The sequence below is a fragment of the Nyctibius grandis genome, chromosome 11 (genome assembly GCF_013368605.1).
Source record: "Nyctibius grandis isolate bNycGra1 chromosome 11, bNycGra1.pri, whole genome shotgun sequence".
Lineage (NCBI taxonomy): Eukaryota > Metazoa > Chordata > Aves > Nyctibiiformes > Nyctibiidae > Nyctibius > Nyctibius grandis.
Genome location: NC_090668.1, coordinates 11,973,335 through 11,993,054, shown reverse-complemented (window position 1 = coordinate 11,993,054; position 19,720 = coordinate 11,973,335). Strand labels below are relative to the sequence as shown.

At 39.7% G+C, this 19,720-nt stretch overlaps 1 protein-coding gene and 1 long non-coding RNA gene across 3 annotated transcripts in view; one reads left to right on the top strand and one right to left on the bottom strand.

The window, feature by feature from the left end:
• ALDH1A2 (aldehyde dehydrogenase 1 family member A2) overlaps nucleotides 1-19,720 on the bottom strand; it is a 56,991-nt gene that overhangs the window by 27,836 nt on the left and 9,435 nt on the right. For both annotated transcript variants that reach the window (XM_068410222.1, XM_068410221.1), the window contains exons 2-4: nucleotides 3,999-4,103; nucleotides 3,661-3,801; nucleotides 1,923-2,052 (exon numbers count right to left, since the gene is read on the bottom strand). In XM_068410222.1, coding sequence (XP_068266323.1) covers nucleotides 1,923-2,052; nucleotides 3,661-3,801; nucleotides 3,999-4,061 — 334 coding nt within the window. In that variant the 5' untranslated portion in view covers nucleotides 4,062-4,103. The remainder of the gene's footprint in view (nucleotides 1-1,922; nucleotides 2,053-3,660; nucleotides 3,802-3,998; nucleotides 4,104-19,720) is intronic.
• LOC137668588 (uncharacterized) overlaps nucleotides 1-19,720 on the top strand; it is a 132,518-nt gene that overhangs the window by 105,975 nt on the left and 6,823 nt on the right. The window contains exon 6 of the long non-coding RNA XR_011048959.1: nucleotides 16,575-16,673. This is a non-coding gene — a long non-coding RNA (uncharacterized lncRNA). The remainder of the gene's footprint in view (nucleotides 1-16,574; nucleotides 16,674-19,720) is intronic.

Genomic DNA, 19,720 nt, shown 5'->3' with positions numbered 1-19,720 from the left:
CTTGTTTCGTTTCCTTTGATGAGCTGATGATAAGTGATTGTAAAGAGCACCATTGTTTAACACTGGCCTTGCTCTAAAATAGCTTTATGAGAATGACAAATTTATGATGTGAAACTACAGGAATACAGAGGAGTGTTAAACCAAGAGGAAGAACTAATTGATACCCTGAAAATCTGTGAATGGACTTACGATTCTTCACTACCAATAACTGTTTCTTAGTGCTGAAGTTTGCATTTAGGAAGGCATGCTGAAAATGTGCCTTCCTCTCCCCCAGCATAGCCCACCTCACTGAAAAAAATCAGGGTTTTCATCTGATACACTACTTGAGGACAAGAATAAGCAAAGAATATTTATTCTCCTTAACCTGGCAAAGCCTTTTGGTGACTGACCTAAATTCTGTGTACCTGCGGGGCTAATGAGTGAGAAGGAGGTATTCACTGACCAGGGAGAAAGGGATTAGGGAACAGGAAATTTGCTGAGTATATGAATTTATGGTGTGCTCTGCAGTTCTGCATGTTTAAATGTGAAGTGCAAGCAGCAAAACCAGGATTTATGAATCTCAGCCTTAATGACTGTGGAAATCTTCAGGAGTCCTTACCAGGAAAGTCTACACCTGAAATACGAATATTGTCATTTCTTTGGTGAAAATGTACTAGTGATGATAAACATCAGTCAGTACACACTGCAGTTTTAATAAGCTGAAACACCATGATGAGGAATGCTGCAATAAGGGTTACATGATCTGTTTTCCTCCTGAAAATGTTGGCACCACATTTTCAATTTATCTGCTTGCCTAACTTTGATAGCTTTGTGCTTTGCTGTACAGAGGCAAGCGAGTGTACTGCAGATAGCGTGTTACATAATGTAATTTTATGGAAATAGATGGGCAACAGCAAAATTCATTTACTTGTGAGTGTGCCTTCCCCGTCTCCTTCAGTAAAGTGTAATAAACATGCATGTGCTATGAACAGTGTGTACCATGAAGCCAAAAAGAATCCATAGAATAAATGTTGGTTTTCCTTACCGTTTTTCCAAAGATTTATTTTATGCAGATAAAAAATGAGTACATTTATCTTAATGACTGCGCCTGCATAAAATCATTCTTTGCTATCATGTGCCATTTTGCATAATTACAGCAGTTGGTACATCTAGTCCGGAGTGCAAATGAATATGATCGCAACAGAAAATGCAGCCTGTATTTGTTAAACAGCTGGGAGGGAGGGGCAGGAGGAAGAGACTTGTTAAATAAAAATAATGGTAAGGATTTTTTTCTTTCTTACCTCTTTAGCAAAAAATAAGAGCAGAATAACTAAATTCCTAGTACTCATAAAGATGTATCTCATACATACAATATAAAACTCATCCCACTGAATAATTTGAAGAAGCATATATAACAAAATATATCTGATACGTATGTACAGTTCTCTACAGTAACATTACAAACTCTCTCAAACTATAAATGAATTTGGATCCAGTGTTAGTCCCAAGTAAAATGATTTGCATAGGCAGTAAGAAGACATATATAAACAAGATATATAAGTAAGCGTACCATTTCTTAAACAGGCTGCTAACACTATTTTCATGTGTTTCAAGGTATTTGTCAGGCTTATACTGCATCCATTTTTATAAGTGTAACAATATTTAAATGTTGGTATTGAGCCATCTCCTTCTCAGATGGAAAAGAGTGCAAAAGAATGCATGCAAAAGAAACAAAACACTCTTTGGGATGTGCATGTGGGGCAGAGCAATAGCAGGTCAGCTAGTCCAGCCCTTGCTGACTTTTCAGCATTGGCTTCAGCAACATACTACACACTGTAAGACCAAAACAAGGTTCTCTTCTACCTTTCACGAAGCTGTAAATGTATTGAGGCATTTGGCCATGAGAAGGTTTAGATGCACACCTGTGCTTTAATCTCCCTTACCTACAGGAATGGTCATTCCATGGATTTTGTCTGCCCAACCGGCATAGTATCTCAGGGTTTTTATGACTCCCTGAAGATCCACATAGAAAGCTTGCAAGAAAGGTTTGCCACTGTTCAGTGATTCCATAGTCTAGAGGACAAGAAAAAGTTAAGAGATATAAGCACAGTAGCATTTTTAGACTATTGTACTTACGTATTCACTGTCTTACAGCTCTTCAGTCATAACAAAGATTTTAATGAAGCCCAACCAGTTACGCCTTGGCATAGTCTTAACCCAGCAGGTTCAGAACAACCATCTGATCCCCTTTGTTACTTCTTTTTGCAAATGTGAACCAAAGGCATTTTCCTTAAAAAAAATCTGGTTCCTTCTGGAGTATTCTGAAATGACTATGACTTTAAGAATGTGTGCGTGCGTACGTGTTTATGTGTGTCTGTCTGTCTTGTGGGTTTGTGTGTGTATCCACATGCATGTACATGTGTCTGTGTGTATTTTGGACCTAATAGCCACTGTGTTTGGTCCAGATATATAAATGCTAAATTGCTTTAATCAGGAGCCAAGATAAAAACGCCTGTCAAACTAGGTTCTGTTATGTTAATGATAACAGCTGAGAAGGGGCTCCTTGTAACCCCCTATTAATGATCTGAATTCATAAAGAGAAGAATGGACATATCCCTCTTTATATAATTGATGTGAATATAAAAATTTCTCTATATGGCTGCCAAGACTCCTGCTGAGGTCTGAGATATCTATACTGTACAGCCAGTTTATTTATTGCCATCAAATAAACAAACTGTCCTCTAGGGAAGCTCATAAATTAACAAGCTAATGTCCTTATTTTTACGTTAATATTCTTATTTTTAAAAGTATCTTACAAGCTATCCTCTTAGGGGTTCCTAAGATCATTTGGCAAAAAGAATTCAATAAAATATCCTAAGATGCCGAGGAGCTTAACTCATTCTCAATAGCTGTCTAATAGAAATCGTTAAGAATGGGCAAAGTACGCCCATGTGTAACACACCAGCCATCAAATGAGTTTCTGTAGAGAAGAAGGGAGGCCTAATTCTGCACTAACTTATATCCCCAAGAGCAATTAATGGCATTGCCTGCAGTGCAATTCAGTAAAGAACTTGGCTCTAGAAATAAAAATGAAATGACAGGCAGAATAAACTTGATTTGCTGTGCACTTCCTTCTCCCTGTGGCGATTTTACAGTATACACTGGTGGTAAGATGATTTAAGTGTTGACAAAGCTGGAATTAAGATGTTCACCAGCTTAGTTCAAAGCACTTGACATGCGGAAAACAACATTAACAATGCCACCGTTTAGATGGCTTCATACATGAGTGAAATAACGCAGTACCCAGAATTCATGTTACCAGTTGAGTGTCAGTAAGCATTTCACCTGCCATTTCATTAATACTTGCACAAATCACTTCACTCAGTCTTCTGTTTTTTATTTCAGAGAAGTTACAAGTGCACGTAACAGGCATACACATGTGTGCATACCCATTCATTTGTCTGATGTCCAATTTAAAGCTCATTTGACTCAATTAGAAGACTCTTGTTGACTTATATGAGTTTTGGATCAGGTCTTAAGTAGACAGTCAGCCATCTTAGCCATCAAGCTGAGCGTAGTTTTCAAATATAATTCATATTAACATATTTATGAACTAATTTGCTCTTAGAATGTAAAACTGACAGGTGATTTGACTGTTGTTGATTTTCCTGTGGTACTTACAGCGAGAATTGCCCTGTCTCTTTCGACCAAGTCTGCTAGCTTATCCAAAAGATGGCCTCTTTCCGATGCATCCATTCTCCTCCAAACTGAACCTAGAGAAAAAGCAAGGCGAGCTGCCCTCACTGCTTTGTCCGTATCAACCTGTCAAGAAGGAAGAAAAGAAACAAAGGCACTGAGATAAATAACATTACCAGGCTTATGAAATTTCCTATTCTACAACCTTAGTCACATGATGGGTTTTGGAACTGTGATTAATAAAAGAATTGTCCAACAGTGCTATTCCGGACCTGCTGCTTTCATCTATTTATACATTTCTCCCCATCCATGGGATGCATTACCTTGTCAGCTTCCTGGATCTCACAGATCTGCTCTCCTGTTGCTGGATTATATACTGGGAACATCCTCCCACTTTCTGAATTTTGCCACTCATTATTGATGAAAATCTAGAAAAGGAAGAAAAGTCATCAGTCCTCCTACATGAACAAGCAGTATGTCTGTAGCAACAAACTCCTGGGAAAGGCTGCAGATTCTAATACAAAAGAGTTGAAACTTATTTATGCCTGTGAAAATTACAGTTTTCAAGAGTTCAGGCTAAGGGTCAGCCCCTGGTGTCTTTCTGTATTCTGTGGCAGTGTCACTACAGAAGCATCATCAAACTTTAAATAACCTGGCTGACATTCAAATTTGGTTCAAAAACTGTAACAAATAAACTAAAGAAAGAAATAACCTGTATCAGAGAAAAAGCCTTGAAACTGCTGGAGACAAGACAAGGATTTGCAGTAATCATTCAATTCAGTAAGTAAACATTTGGTCACTGATACAACCCAGTCAAGGCTGAATAATCTCAAACATCACAGTTCTTCAACACACAGTCAGTTGATTATGGCTACAGTGACGGCTTGCAGCACAGAAAGAACTTGCTTATCTGCTTGGAACAATGGAAATTGTTAAATTATCTCAGTGTTGACATCATTTTAATTGTCATGGGCAAACCAAATTTGAATCTCTACGGTGCTGCCAACAGTTGTTTTGAGAGAGGTAATGACAAATGAGTTTATGTAAAAGTAGATTTTTACTGGTAGCTGCATATATGCCAGTTATTTTCTACTGAATGATTTTCAAGAACAGGATGCAATTATTTATTAGCAAATACCAAAGAAGTCACTCTAGGAAAAATGACTGAGTGAAAGGTTTTCCAGGTATTCAAACTCTTCCTGTCCTTGAAAACCTTCTAAGAACAAAAGTGTTCAAAAAGTCCAGGCACCGTAGGGGTTCACTGGAGTTCAGGTATCAATGTTCTTTCATGGTATTCCATGAAATACAACTTTAAATGTGTAACGGGAGGTTCTGGCCTCACTGAAATCAATGGAAATTTTACCACTGACTTTATCGGAGGCAGGAGTTCACCCCTAGACAGAAGGAATGTTCACCACCCTTTTGTGCACGAGGGGTTAAGCTGTGTTTATAGAGACAGGGACCTTTCCTGGTTAAAGCAAAGCAAAGCCCCATACCCCATACAGATCCTACAACTGTGGATGAGTAGAAAGCTGAGGGACCCTTTGAAGGATTCTCAGTTCCAATCAGAGATACTCACGTGGTAGAATCTGGCCTATCTTTTTAGATCATGGCTACAGAACAAGAATGAATGATATATTAAATATCGGTCCCGTTTCCTCACTGAACCACCATAGATGCTGGGACAAAAATCTGTCCACTGATGAGGCAGACTAAACATCACAACTTCTCCAGAGGGGTACTTTGCCACCTCTTGTAATCTTGCACTTTCTGCTGTCTTACTACATGCAATAAAGAAGCTGTTACCTTTGTACTGGTGCATGGCTCGGGTCACCCAGATGAGCTCAGGGAGACGATGGAAGACAGTTCATATGTAAGGACTTTGCTTAAATGGTGTCAGGTTGTTGGTTCCTTTTTGTTGTTTGTTTTCTTTATAGCAAAGTTTGATTTGGCAAAACCAGGACAAAAAAAAAAGTTTTTCATGTGGAAATGAATGTAATACCGGTCTTTTCTAGTCAAAGAGTAGTATGATATGATTATAAATCAGCAGCCAATTTTTTAGGCTTGGAATAGTACAATGAGGATAGCCACACCATCCCACCATTTAAAACTTACTTACTCTGACTTAAGTGTTTACAGCTTGTCTGATGGCAAAAAAAACATCAGCATCAAAATGCTGGGTGTTTAAGGGAAGAGGATCACCAAAGCTTTAACATATCTGTAACGAAGGAAGGAAACAAGTAGAGAGCTAGTCATAAATTGATGAGAAGAAACTGAGCTGGGAAAAAAAACCCCGAACACTATTCTAGCAAAAAACCAGCCAAGAGAAAATACAGTCACAAAGCTCAAGATGAACAGTTGCAATGCCAAAGGGTATAAAGTGTCCATAAAAGAAAAGAACATGGTGAGGACACCGACGTGCCTGTGCATTTTAAAGAAAGTCAAGAAATTGCACACTCATATTCGCACATGAAGGTGAAGATGCATCTGTAGAGTTTTCTGTTACCAGCCATGAGCTTGCTCACCCTATTCTCCAAGCCAAATGGAAGCCATGTAGCTATGTTCTTCTCAGCAGGGCTTATTATCTCAGGCTCAGCGCCACACTAACTGCAGTGACAGAGCCTCTGGTTCAGAGCTGTCTTACATCCAGCAGACTCAGGACATGGGCAGAAGGAACCTGTGCCTGCCTGGAAAAGACCCTGGCAATATAACAACTGTGCACAGAAAACAACAACGACATGTGCTTTTGCTTTTATGGATGTGTTTCCGTTGTGTTCCCTCATCTTTGTGCCTCTAGCCGTAGCCACTTTGCTGTGGGCCCTTCCATCCATTCCAGATTCTGTCTTTTCTTCACTTCCTCCCCGCTTTTTGTTTTGGTTTTTAGAGGTAGCTCAACCCAGGACCTACCGCACCATTACCCATCTATCATTTGCTTTGCACGCTGTATTTATCTTGAATCTTTTCACATCCTTGGACTGTAAGCTTCTCAGACTGTGGGTGGTGTCTTCCTGCTCAGTGATTACACTGCTTTGCAAACCGAAGTACTGGTCCCTGTTAGGACATTTTGCAGCTAACCCAGCCAAAATCAGATAAAGAAAGAATCACCACTACGATCTCTAGTGACTAACACCATAAGCCAAAATCCTCCAGTGTATCATTGTCACTTTTTAGACTGTGAGTGTAACGAAGAAACTCCGAGATCTGTGACCTGTGTGGAAGAAGGATTTTACTGTCATCCTTTCCATTGAGTTCGGTAGAGTTAACTCCATGCCCAGAGTGTGTGTGGGTGCCCTGAGGAGGGAGGGGAAGGGAGAAAAGCTCACAGCTTCAGGAGCAGGTGGACAAAGGAAATGTAAGGATGCTTTTTTAAGGTTACAGTATGTACATAAACACATAGGTTCCTTGTGTGATCTGTCTTGAAAGAATGAAACAGTTAGGTTGAGTACAAGAACCTGAGAAATGGTGGCAACTGCAATTCAGTATTCTTCCCTTACAGAAGTGGTCTGTTCTCTTTTAAAAAGATTAAAAAAGGTTAACTACATTCTGCTGGGATGAACACCTATCATCAGGTTTGCTAGTACACAGGACACGTATTTGTTCTTAAAATACATTTCACCATAGGAATAAGAAATAGTGCCTTGGAATTACAATAGAGTGTTGCAATTCAGGTTGACTGGAACTATAAGGTGTATTATTTTATTGAATGCTCCATTTATCCCACAGATTTAGAAAAAGAACAGTAATAGCAAATATTTCAGATAGGACATGGGAAGGATCTATTTGGCATAAAGTTAGAGTTGAAGGCAAGAGAAATTGCTACTGTTAATGATTAATGTTAGTTTCTTCCTGTTCCACTTTCTATAAACAAGGTATTGCCTATACAAGTTCATTACTGTAAACTGAGCACATTTAATTGGCAGTAAAATCAGAGTATTTACTCTAGTGCGCAAATAAAGTACCTAGTCCCATGTTTTGGAACAGTTTCAAGTCTTGAAATCCAGCAGCTGGCGGCTTTACAAGCAAAACCTTACACTTAAATAATTCACTTTTGAAAGTTTTAGGTGTTCTGTGTCAGGTAGTACCATTCAGCAGATATTCCTACCACCAAGACACAGATTCTTTTGCAATAAATTTGCATTCACAGGGGCTTTTATAACTCTTCCAGCACTACTGACTCCAATGGTTGTTGATTAAACATATATATCCTGTACATTTAATCTGACTTTCATTATGGCCACTTCGTAAAAATGCCATGAAATGGACAAGCGATGACACATTGCAAGAACAAGGAATTCCTGCAAAGCCTCAAATTGGGTTTTTTTCTGCCTTATTTATAGTGACCATGGTAAAGGCTAACTCTAAATCAGGGAGAATATTTGACAGCAAATGTTCCTATCTATGGATTATATATAACCCATCCTAAACACCAGATGAAAAAGGGGTAACCCTAGAAAAAAGAAGGGCTTGCTTCCATGTAAATCATGCTACAAATTGGACAACACCCAGTGAGTTCATTGTTCAACCTCAATTGTGAAGGCTATTCACATTTACTGTTCCCCTGGAATCAATGTTAATTAAGGCTGACTGGGGCTATAAATCAGCCTTTGGTTTTTACAACTTAATTCAGCATTAAAAATATATATGTAAATAAAAGGTAACTGATTAACCACTTGAGTTTTCCAGGAGTTACTGAGGTAATTTGTTTTTGAGTCCTAGTGTTACCTTTTGTGATTTGCAGTAAGGAAAAGAAAAAGTATGTATGTCATGTATTTGCTATGGGGTATTGTGAGTAGTTAAATAATCTGGTCTGTTGGGTGCTATCAACAAAACTGTGCCAAAATGGAAAGGGAAGAAGGAAACACTTGAAAAATGTTGGAACACGCGAACATTTAGTTTGCCATCTACTCTCAGTAGAGCCAACAACTGCAGTAATGTCAGAGCAGGAAAAGCAAAGGCAAACGTCCCTGTTTTACTTAGGTGTCCCTGTCAGTACAGTGATTTGGCCAAGAACAAACCCAACTGTCAAAAGAGACAGTGCCTCCTCCAAGTGAGGAATCTGGCTGTAGTTGGTGTACAGTGGTTTAAGGAGGAAACTAAATACTGTTTGTTCACCAGCAACGCTGCCTAAGGCAATACGCCAAACGGGGCAGCAGCTGAGGTAGTGCGTGGGCGAGGGGTGTGTGGAGGATGGGAAGTGTCAGACAGGCCTCACAGTGTAATTGGTGTGGTTGGAAGCTCCTGGTTGCCCCTGTGAACTGCTCTTCGAGTATCATTCTCATGAGATCTCATCGTAAAGGTCTCTTGACAATTTCTCTTCCTTTCCAAATGAAAGATTGAGAGTGCACGGCATTTTCCTAAAAGAACAGGCACATCCCTCCTGGTACTGACAATAACCTCTTCCTCACACACACACGTTCTCATAGACCTTTTGATAGAAGTTTGCAAAATAAAGGACCCACCATGTATTTACTAAGTTCAAATTCTGCCCGTGGTTAATTACATACAGCCACTGTTGACAGAGTTCCATAGGACTAATCAAGGAATCAACCTGACCCATCCTACAGGGCACGTGATATCCAGAGCCTTTGAGATATCTTACCATACAAAAAAACATACAAAGGGAAAGTAAAATTCAAAGTTATCACGTAAAAATTCAAGTTACTTTGAGACTCTGCTGACATGTAGTTGGAAGAAAGTCATACATTGCATTTTGCGTAAGACCTGCATTTCAAAAGCATTATGCACTGAGCTCAATAGCATTTTTGGATGCTCATCAGTTTTGAAATCAAGCCAAGAGTAAATGTTTTTAGCATAAAGCAAAGCAAATTAAGCTTTGCAAATAAACAACTACAATATCTTGTTTAAGTAGCCATCTGTCCCACTTGGCTTACTAATAATTAGCAACTTAACGTTTGTTTCAAACCATGCAGGTAATTGGAGTGGTAAGTATTCAAAGAGAAAGGGATGTGTACAAAACCAGGGTGAACACTCTAATCTGCAATGCAGTAGTAGCAAAATTCAGAGCAGAGAGAAAATGGATAGGATTTTGGTGTTTTCATCACTGTGTACCACTGAGGAAGTACAAAACAACTGTCTTTGTAGGTGTGTGTATAAATATAATTAACTAAAATGCAGCACAGAACTAATACCTCCTTTGCAGCTCTTACTTGAATGAGATTTGGTTTCGTGGCACTACAAAATCCCTCTGATGTTCACCCAGGGGCTAGCCCTGGATTTGGAAAATGGAACTGATTTTTAAATTCACTGGGGATTCCTGCATGCTCACAGCCTCTCTTTTTTGTATTGTCTGCCATTAAAACATATAGAAAAAAAGTAATTTGGGCTCCTTTAATTCATAAGAGTAATCAACACAGGTGGCAACAATGTAACTTTTCATTTCCTTTCTTGAAAATGTTCTCAAATGATGTGTGAGTGAAATGATGATCTACATTCTTAATTTGCTATTGCTTAGTGATGATGTCATCAGACATTTTCTTCAGGCTGCCCAGCTGTAGAAGTAAGAATTTCAGCCAGTGGACAGCCAGTGGCCCAGCATTCAGCTCTTTGGAGGTGGAATTATTTTCCCATGGATTTAATAAACAATGTTCTTGTGCTGTTGCAGCTCCAGAAATGTTTTTTGGTACAGGAAGAGGATTTTAACATCCAAATAATAATGGCTTCCCACAGGAGATAAGGTTCTGGATGAATGGAGGAAGGAATGGGAATTTCCTAACTCAATTGATTTAGTAGCTGGTTATAGTTTCATTCCAAAGATCTTTTTTTCATATGTGACTTTCTCCGTAGAGAGCCTTTGACGTTAAATCCGCAAGGGTGGGGGAGGGGGCATCAGATGCCAAAGTACTTCATAAAAGAATCACAGCTGTTCGGCCCTCAGCATCTTCTCATAGCTGGAGGCATTAAGAAATACATAATGGCACTTTTTTTTTTGGTGGGGAGGACATACAACAATTTGAGAGGCATGCAAAAAATCCAGCAGCAGCATTTCCCTCGGTAAATACTGCATAACATCACAGATACTGGGCACCTGTGCCTCAGTCTGGTCAGGAAATTTCATATCCTCTCCCATCTCAGCAACTTCATTTCCTCTCCTTTGGAAACATTTCAAGAGTCCTAACGATTAGTACAATTGTAAGGGAATGAAGGAGAAGGGGTTGCCAATCAGAAGTGCAGCTTGTTTATTTTCTCAAGCTTTGTTTTCCTTCACTTTTATGGCCATCTTGATACAAAAAGTCTCTCACATTCTAGCCAGAGCGTGCTGCGGGGCACTCCTGGAGTGCCTGGAAACCAACAGTTGGCTATGGCATCAGCAAAAACCTGGTTTGTAAGTAGGCACTAGGAAAGCAAAAGCCAACCCCAGCAGACTAACTGCTGACTGGCCAGTGCCATTTTATTTTATTTTTAAGAAGGGGATTGTTCAGGTGAACAGCAAGAGTCACTGTTCCTTGCTGGCAGCTCACAAATCACGAGTAATGGGCCACAGACTTTGAGGCCAATGTCCCCAAACATTCTCAGAGCAGAATCCTGCTTCTCAAGGCAGTCCGCGAATGAGCCTTTTGTTGGGCAGTGCCAATGACTGCATCGCTTTCAAATGATACACCTACACGAATCGAGGCAGGCTGGCTGGCCGGCTGGCTTGGGCATACAGACAGAAATGGTTACCGTGTCGTTCATTATAGTTACCACAGAGCAATGTTAGTCCTGCAGAAGTTACACAGATTTTGGTTCTTATAGTGGGATACCTTTCAACTGTGGAGGAACTGTAATTGTTTTAAGAGTAGTAACAGTGAACTGTACATGAGTAACACTGAACTTTGCACTACATTTAATTCTAGCAAGCGAGCTCCTGTGGCCATAGCTGGTTTTCAGCCACTAGAGGTCCAGCCCGCCCACAGTAAAATAAAAGGAAAAAATCCAACTAGTTTCAGTGGGAGCTGAATCAGGCCCTGGTCGATGAAAAGGAAGCAGTGGCAACAGCCTCCAGAGGGATGTTAGTACTGACTATAGACAAAGACTGACTATAGACAAAGCTGTTTCACTGGAAGCTTGACACCTGCTCTAGAGCCTGTGAGGTCTGCAAGGGCCAAACAAAACCAGAACATGGTGATTTTGATTTTTAATTCTTTGGCTGCTGGGTTGTCCTGGCTCCTTCCCTCTCCTTACCTCACCTCCCTGCCCCCACCCCCCCAAAAAAAAAATATATTTGAAAAGGAAGAAGAGCTGTTTTCTAAAGCTGTAGGTGTTTTGGAGTGTTTAGGTTTTTTTTAAAACTCGTTTGGACCTCAGAGCCAGAAGGATAATGTCACAGCTTTTAGAAATGTTCTGCCATAAATGGGAGGTTCTGTCATAAACCCAAGCTTGAAATTTCACTCAAGAAATGTACAGTCCAAGCTTCAGAGTGTACTGAGAGCATTGTAGAATTTTAAACATTTGCAAACATACTAAATCAGGAGGATCAAAAAAGTGGAATCGGAAAGAAAATGCACAAGACGTGAATGAGGCTGCTCTGGTTTCGCTGTCAGCACAGCAGTAGGTCGAAATCTAGTAGAACTATGTTTATGCAACCCAAGACCTGTGCCAAGGCTACGTGTCAGAAGACTAGAGTGTTCAGCTTTTCTGGATGTGACTTTCAAGTATCAAGGCCTGAGTCAAGCCTACTGAAATCAAACACAGTCCTTGACATCGGTGGACTTTGGATCAGAAGCCAAGTATTTATGGTAGGTGAACACCATAACATCAAGGTCTTGGTGACCTTTCAGCATGTGTAAATGAAGTCAGACTTAAGCGTGGCAGCCATAATCTGGAGAAGGATTCATATGATCTAGCACCTAATGGTGGTATCTACTGTAGAAGCTCAGTCTCTTTGCAGCCCCCATGAGGTGGGAGAAGAGGGAGAAGCACTCCCTCAGGGCAGTACCCGCTGCCTCAGGCGTGCTCAGTCCCCACCCCCGTAAGGGCCTGTCTCTCCAGTGGCTGTTGCACTGGCCCACTCATCTAGACATCTTGTTTAGGTGCTTAAAGGTCAATCCAGCGAGTCCCCTGCTGAGCCAGCTCACAGTTAGTATAGGTTTGGGGAATGGCACGCTAGGAAACGGGTGCGACTGGGAGGAGAAACTGGGGGAATCCAGGGTCTCTGAGCAGCAAATGGAATCAGAGAAGGGGCTTGAAGCCTCCTGTCAGTCTGCTGTGAAAGTGGAATGTAACATGATTTTTTTTCTCCCCTATGTCCCAAATCCCTCACACCAAATGTTTGACCTGCCTGTCTTCCTGTCTTAATTAGTCTTCTGTCTTTCTGGGAGTTGGGTCTGTTCTTTTGCAAATGGCAGCACATCAGACAGGGAAACCTGTCATGTTTATTTTCTAAGCTGTAGGAGGCACCCATTTGAAAAAACTCCCAGCTTATCTAAATGTTTTTGTTTGTATGATTTTGAATTAGGAAGTTTGAGTAATTAGTTAAGAAGATTAAATAAGTCTTAACAACATGCAGTAGCATGCTTACTTTCCTCCTCCCCCCACGTATTTCCTGCACAAAACCCAGGCTGCAACACTGTGATGATACCCTTTTCTATTTTAGTTTCTCACTGTGCCACATGCTGATACAGCATCCGTTATTTCAGTTCAGTCTCATTAAAGGGATTATTTTGTGCCTGGTTGTTCAAGAAAATTAATCTAAAGAGAAGAAACTTCAGATTGTATTGTCTGTTGAACTATACCCACCACAAACATTTTACTCCTTCTGGCTGCCTTATTAAACCTGTGGGAAGAAACTTTACTTTCAGAACACAAAGGCTTTCCTCAAAGTAATTTCTATTTTTTTCAGTTAATGAAGAATTTATCTGCAGCTAGTAGCACAATAGAGGAGCAATAACACTTTCCCATAACTCAGGTAATATTTCATGTATTCCTAAGAAACTAAGCTCCTAAGCTTTACTTATCCTTTCACTTGTGGGGCTCTCTTTAATTGCTAGAGGAGGACATTTACTGTCTTGCTTAACTGCATCAGAAAACATTGTTTCTGAAGCCAGGATGACTAAAAAATTAAGTATGCTGTACATTTCTGCTAATAACAAAGAAGAGCCATCACTGAATGATTTGGGTAAGGATGGCGGTGTTTTTTATGGATTATGATCCTTGATGTCACTTACTGCAACTTAAAAAATGAAATAATGAAAGATGTCTAAAAATCCATTAAATCAGAAGTGGAGAAGAGGGAGTGTTTGTTTACAGAATCAATTATTGGGCTGTCACTGAGCTTTAATGAAGTTGTGGCTATTAAGAACTTGATCCTGGAAACCTTTCCACAAGCACTCATTGGAAATGGTGGGAATGAGGAGGGGTTTGTACAAACAAGACTAGTATTAGTCTGTACAGTTTTCCTGTGTTTTGCATCGTTTGTGCATTGCAGATCTTGTGTGCTCATTACGTGTGACATAAAACAGCGTGATCTATTTGTACATGGGAAACATGTTCTGCCATTTAAAAGAATCTAGCAGATCATCACTTGTAGGTTACTGCCATTTTAAATGTTCATCACCAAAGAAGCAGTTCTTACTTAGAAATTAGCTGTGCTGCATAAATAAATACTCCTACTAGGATTTCAGACACTATAGGCAACACAGAAAAATACTCTCTCTGAGAAAGTTACCTTATAACTACACATGAGAAATTGCTGGAATGTCAGCTTCATTTGCAGTGGCCCCTTATGGCCTGATCACCCTCCCTGGCACGATAAATCACTGGCAAGAGCCTTACCTTAACGCGTTTGATCTCAGCTCAGCAAGACTTGGTTTTGATGTGAAGAACTCCAGATCTGTTAGGTCAGAGACAAATAGCAGAGCCACTGACCTGCAAAGTGCTAACTCTATATTAGACCCAAGTGAGCAGCCATAAGCTCCTGGAAAGTTTGCCTTCACTTCTACTTTGCATCCTGAATATTTTTGAATGTCACTGTTACAGTGACGTTTCCTTTCATGTCATTCTGCATGTACAGAATCCACAAAAAGTCAAACAAACATGCAAGCATGCAGTATGAGCAGCATTATCTTGGATAAACTGTTAGAATTATCTGCAGTTTAGGGTGACGTGAAATAAAACTCCGTATTTATCAGTGTCATAAATGGCTTGCACTGGCCCTTTTCTACCTACACCATGCTTACTAATAGCATAAATAATGCTATTCACCAGTATGCTTATTAAGATGATTGAAAGTGCCTGTATGTACATGTCTGTACATACAGAAATTCAAACTACTCAAAAAAACCCCAAAAACCAAACCAAGCCAAAACCAAACCAAAACAAAACCACAAAACTCCAGGTTGGACATTTGCATTCAAAGTCTGAACTTTCACAAAGACCAGTTTTGTGGCCACTCAGTTTGCAGCCTTGGTTTGGAACGATTCCTTATTGTCCTGGTTAAACAGTCACTTATCTCTACAGAGTAAGCAGGAGTGTTAGTCTACCAGAAAATTGGATGTTCTTAATGGGCTTTGGGGGAGAATAGCTTTGCATCATCAGCATTAAGTTAAATCACATTAAGTACCCACTTACAACATAGGGATTACCACTTATGACATCTTTGGTGAAAGCCTTTAAAACAAATTGTTGTGTTTGTTAGAAGAAGCTGTGAGATAACAATTCCCAGAAGTCTGATTTATAAACCCTTTTTGCTCCTCAAGAAAATGCAGAGGAACCCAACACCTCTTCTCGTTCAATGCTGCAATGAAACCTCTCAGGTTGGAAATTCTTTTCGAGAAAAAGTCTTGGGAAATACTGATTTATTTACTTTAGAATATTCTTCTGGAGAGAAGAAACCTTTAGCTAGATTCCCTTTCCTCAGAGTTCAGTTCTGATTTCTCCTCCAGTTCTTTCTATTGATAAGCCATCGACTTTACATATACAAAACTGGAACAGGTCATTCTACTTTTTATTATTCATGAGGCTGATTGGGGAGAACAGGGCTTAAGCTGTCAAAGTATCCTGCTGTGCTTGGATACCTGACAAATTTACACCCCAAAGTACACTGTGGTGCTAAGACTAAAATTGGATGTGAAGCAAGAGCTGATTACAGTCCCAAGAAAATAAAACACTTGAGGGTATAGCAAAATAATGCCAATATTTAATAGAGTTTAACATTTATATATGACTGGCAAGCTATTCTATATAGAGAGATGCAAGCCTGCATGAAAAATGGGCTCTTCTATTTATCTTTAAATAGCAGCAGACTAACAATTTTGAGTGTCTAAATTAAAAACACGACCCCTCACCTTTTGCCAAACATGCAGCATTAAAAAAACGGACTAAGGCAAAACCAAAACCTAACTATACAGAGATTTCCTTAAATGAGCAAATTAGGTTATAAGTCTTGTCAATAAAAAGCCTTCCTTAAAAATAAATGTTCATATACGCAGTCCTGAGATTTTTTTTTCCCCCCATTTCCTTTAAAATTCATGTTTCTTTTTCTCTTTCTGTCTGAATTCCCTTTTTCTCTGCTGGAATCCCTTGTAATGATATCAGAATGTGGGCAAACTTCATTAGTCTCCCTGCTGTTTACGAGACAGGATTTATGCTCAGTGTAGTGAACACAATGACACATGATCACTAAATGGCTAAAATCACCATCAAGACTTTAAGAAATTTTTCAGCCAGACATTGCAAATACTATTGGCATGTAAAGGTATGAAAAACAGTATTAATTACAGTGAATACATGTCACCCAATGCCCAGCTTTCTGCAAGGAGTATACCAATAACTAGCCATTTGTGAAGGTTAATTTCATGCAACCTTTGGCAGTTATCTGGTACAAGGTATGTCGCCAATTCAATCCATTAAGTAATAACTAAATTCCCCTGGGACCTAGCTGAAGTCAAATGTTGTTATTCCAGGTTCACTGCTTTCAGTCTCCCTGAAGACCATTTAGGCAAACAGCTGGAAGAGCTGACTACAAAGGTTCCCAGTCACAAGAAACCACTCTAGGAAAGCAGGTAAAGGCTTCTAACCGGGAAATAAGTTATCAAGGATTTGTCCTGTTGCTCCCTCAAGGAGAGAAATTAACTGAGACAGAGAGCAAGAGCATGAACACATTTGTGTTTCAGCTAGAATCCAAACCTTAAAAGCAATTGTCTTTGCTGGGGGGAGGAAGAGCTGTGCTGCACCAGTCGCTAGGCATGTTCTGCACTGGGCTCCTGGCTCTCATCTAAATAGCAGGGCCTTCCTTCTCCCTCCATGCTGGAGCACCTTACTAAAACAAAATCTTTGAAAAGTGAATAGAAACTATACCAGAGACAACCACCTGGACTTCCACTACCGTCACTGCATTGCACCAATGGAAATACTTCTCCTCCCAACAGAAAAGTACAGGGGAAAGCAGTACCTCAAGCTCCAGCCGCCTTTGAACTCATGATGCAGATCTTCCAGCAAGGAGGGCACTGCCTCCCAGACAACGCTCAAGGGAATAACAACCGAGACAGCTCTTGATAAACTGACACAGAAAGAGAGCAAGGGGCACAAAGGAGGGGGTCTCTTCATCTATACTGTGTGTACATGTATAGGTGAATGCACAGAGAAGTGTGCAATTAATACCATGTAGAATTGTAGACATGCATTCACATGTAAACACTGGCTCTGAAATTAATCTGTATTTTCATTTCCCAGAATAGTACATACAGAAAAAGAGGTTTTATCTTCTAGTAGATCAGCTGGTTTAGCAAGGGATGCTGCCTCTGACACTGACCTACTGTCTGAGTTAGTCATGGTTACACTCCCACAAATTTAAACTCCCCCATCTGTGAAGGAACCTTGTCACCAGTTTTACAGTAAGACTGAATCAATTAATGCTTTCTAAAAGCTTTGATGGAAGAAGCAAATATTAACACTTGCAGCTGAGTGATGCTAGCTAAAAATGGCTTTAGTAATGTAACAAATGGATTTTAAAATCACTATGAAAAGGCTGGACCACCAAGACTAAGTCATCATCAGCACAGCTAACCCATTTAGCCTTAGTCTCATATGACACCTTTGGATGGACAAGTGAAAAAGCAGAGCTTGATTCTCACTTCTCAGGACAACAGCATCCCATAGACATCACAAAAGACAGAAGGGGCCATTAAGTAGCTGTAGTAAAGAAAGTGCAATAAGGACAAAACGAGGAAGACCAACAGAACATCAAGCACTGACAGAAAAGGGAGTGAAGGCTTAGCCAGATATCCTGAAAAAGATGTGTGCATGTTTCTCAAGGTCCATGCAGGCCATTCCAGTACAGGACTGCTGCAACCATACATCATCCACTGAAGAAATTAGAGAGAATAAAATAAGCCCCTTGATTTGGAAAGGCAAGTGGTATTTTCTTGGTAGTTTCTAACTACTCAAGAATAAACTTAAACTATTTCAGTTACAGCTGAAAAAGAACACATAAGAAAATGTAAAATACATATGTTATGGTATACTGGTAAGTTTTGAAAACACCTAATGGAATCAGGACAGTGCTTTTATGCCTGGGTGCAAAGAACATTCAAAATAAACTCCAGATATGTTTGAAACAACAAAATGAAGTGATTCCTTAAAAAAAAATATATATATATATGTGTGTATCCAACTGGCAGTTACATAAATGCCTTCTCAAATCAGTTTGACAGTTTAAAGAAGTATTAAAGTCAGTTTAAATTGAATTTCTATTTTAAGGATTTTTTACACTAGCAGAGTGGTAAATGAGAGTGAGGTGTAATGTCATGGGAAGCGCTTTAGTGGTTGAGCTGAAAAGACTTTACAGGGTTTTTCAACCAACTAGTTTACAATTTTCATCTAGGTCATCTTACAGTTAGGAAATAAAAGTGCAAGTGTCTATAAACCAGCATAAGAAAGCTAAGTGTGAAAATGGGTGATCTGGACTGTATCACGGAGAGGAAAAAAATAGTGGTTTTTGAGCATAAGGGCATGAGAATTATCAGAGGCATACCACAATATCTAGGTATAAGCTACGTAGGGAGGACAAGTCAGGCTGCAGATAGGGGGGAGTAGCTCTTGTGTGCAAGGAATTGCGTGGATATTTCTTGGAAGAAAAACATAACACATAACGTAGACCCATGGATATAGAGGCAGTGAGATCATGAAGGATAATAGCAGGCGTGAAATACTGACTTCGGGATAAGAGCAACTGAAGTGACATGGAAGTGACACTGAAGTGGAAAAAGAATATGAAGGCAATAAGACTGGTGCAAAAGTAACTGCATATTAGTTCAGTGAGAGCTGCGTTGAGATAGTGTCTAGAGGACATACAGTTTTCTGTATCCTAAGCAGCATTTGACACAGTCCTGTCAAGGACTAAAAATTGTGTCTGAACCCCTGAGAAATGGTTACCACATAAATAATTTCAGCTTCATTGCAGGAGAGAAACACGTGAAGAAGCCCTGCTCTCTGGGATACTAAACTTCAAGAAGCAGATTTTTTTTTAAAAGAGGAAGTAATTTAGAAAACTCCCTGCTTGAAGCTAGGAAATTAAAATCCATAGAATCAGCATGGAGGCTTAAGAATGTGAAAGAGTCAAAGAAGATTTGCATTCCCAAGGCTAAAAATGGGAAGCACAAGCAAGAAAATAAATGGGGTGGATAAGCAGGAAGATACAAGAGGAAATGTAGGCCAAAAACAAAGAAACAAAGTGCTAACTTTAAAAGGCTGCAAAACACAAAATGAAAATTAAAATTTTCTACTAAATATTCTGAAGAAAAATACCAAAAAGGTAATACAAATAAAACAGCCAAGCTCAATAAATAAGCAAATATAGGCTGTAGGAGAGTCAGTGGATTCCAAAAGCGACCTGGCTATGAAAGGTATAAAAGGGAGACCGAAGATACTTCCAGAAGTGGCTGCTCATTTGGGGGGATCTTAATTTGGCTATACCGAAGTAGATGATATTTCTGGCCAAAATTTAATATGTGTTGTAGGGCAAAGGGAAAAAAAGCAGAGCCACTAGTTTGAACACTAGAAGATGACAGGTAAAATACTTGTTCTGGGGACTCATCTTTACTAAAAATCT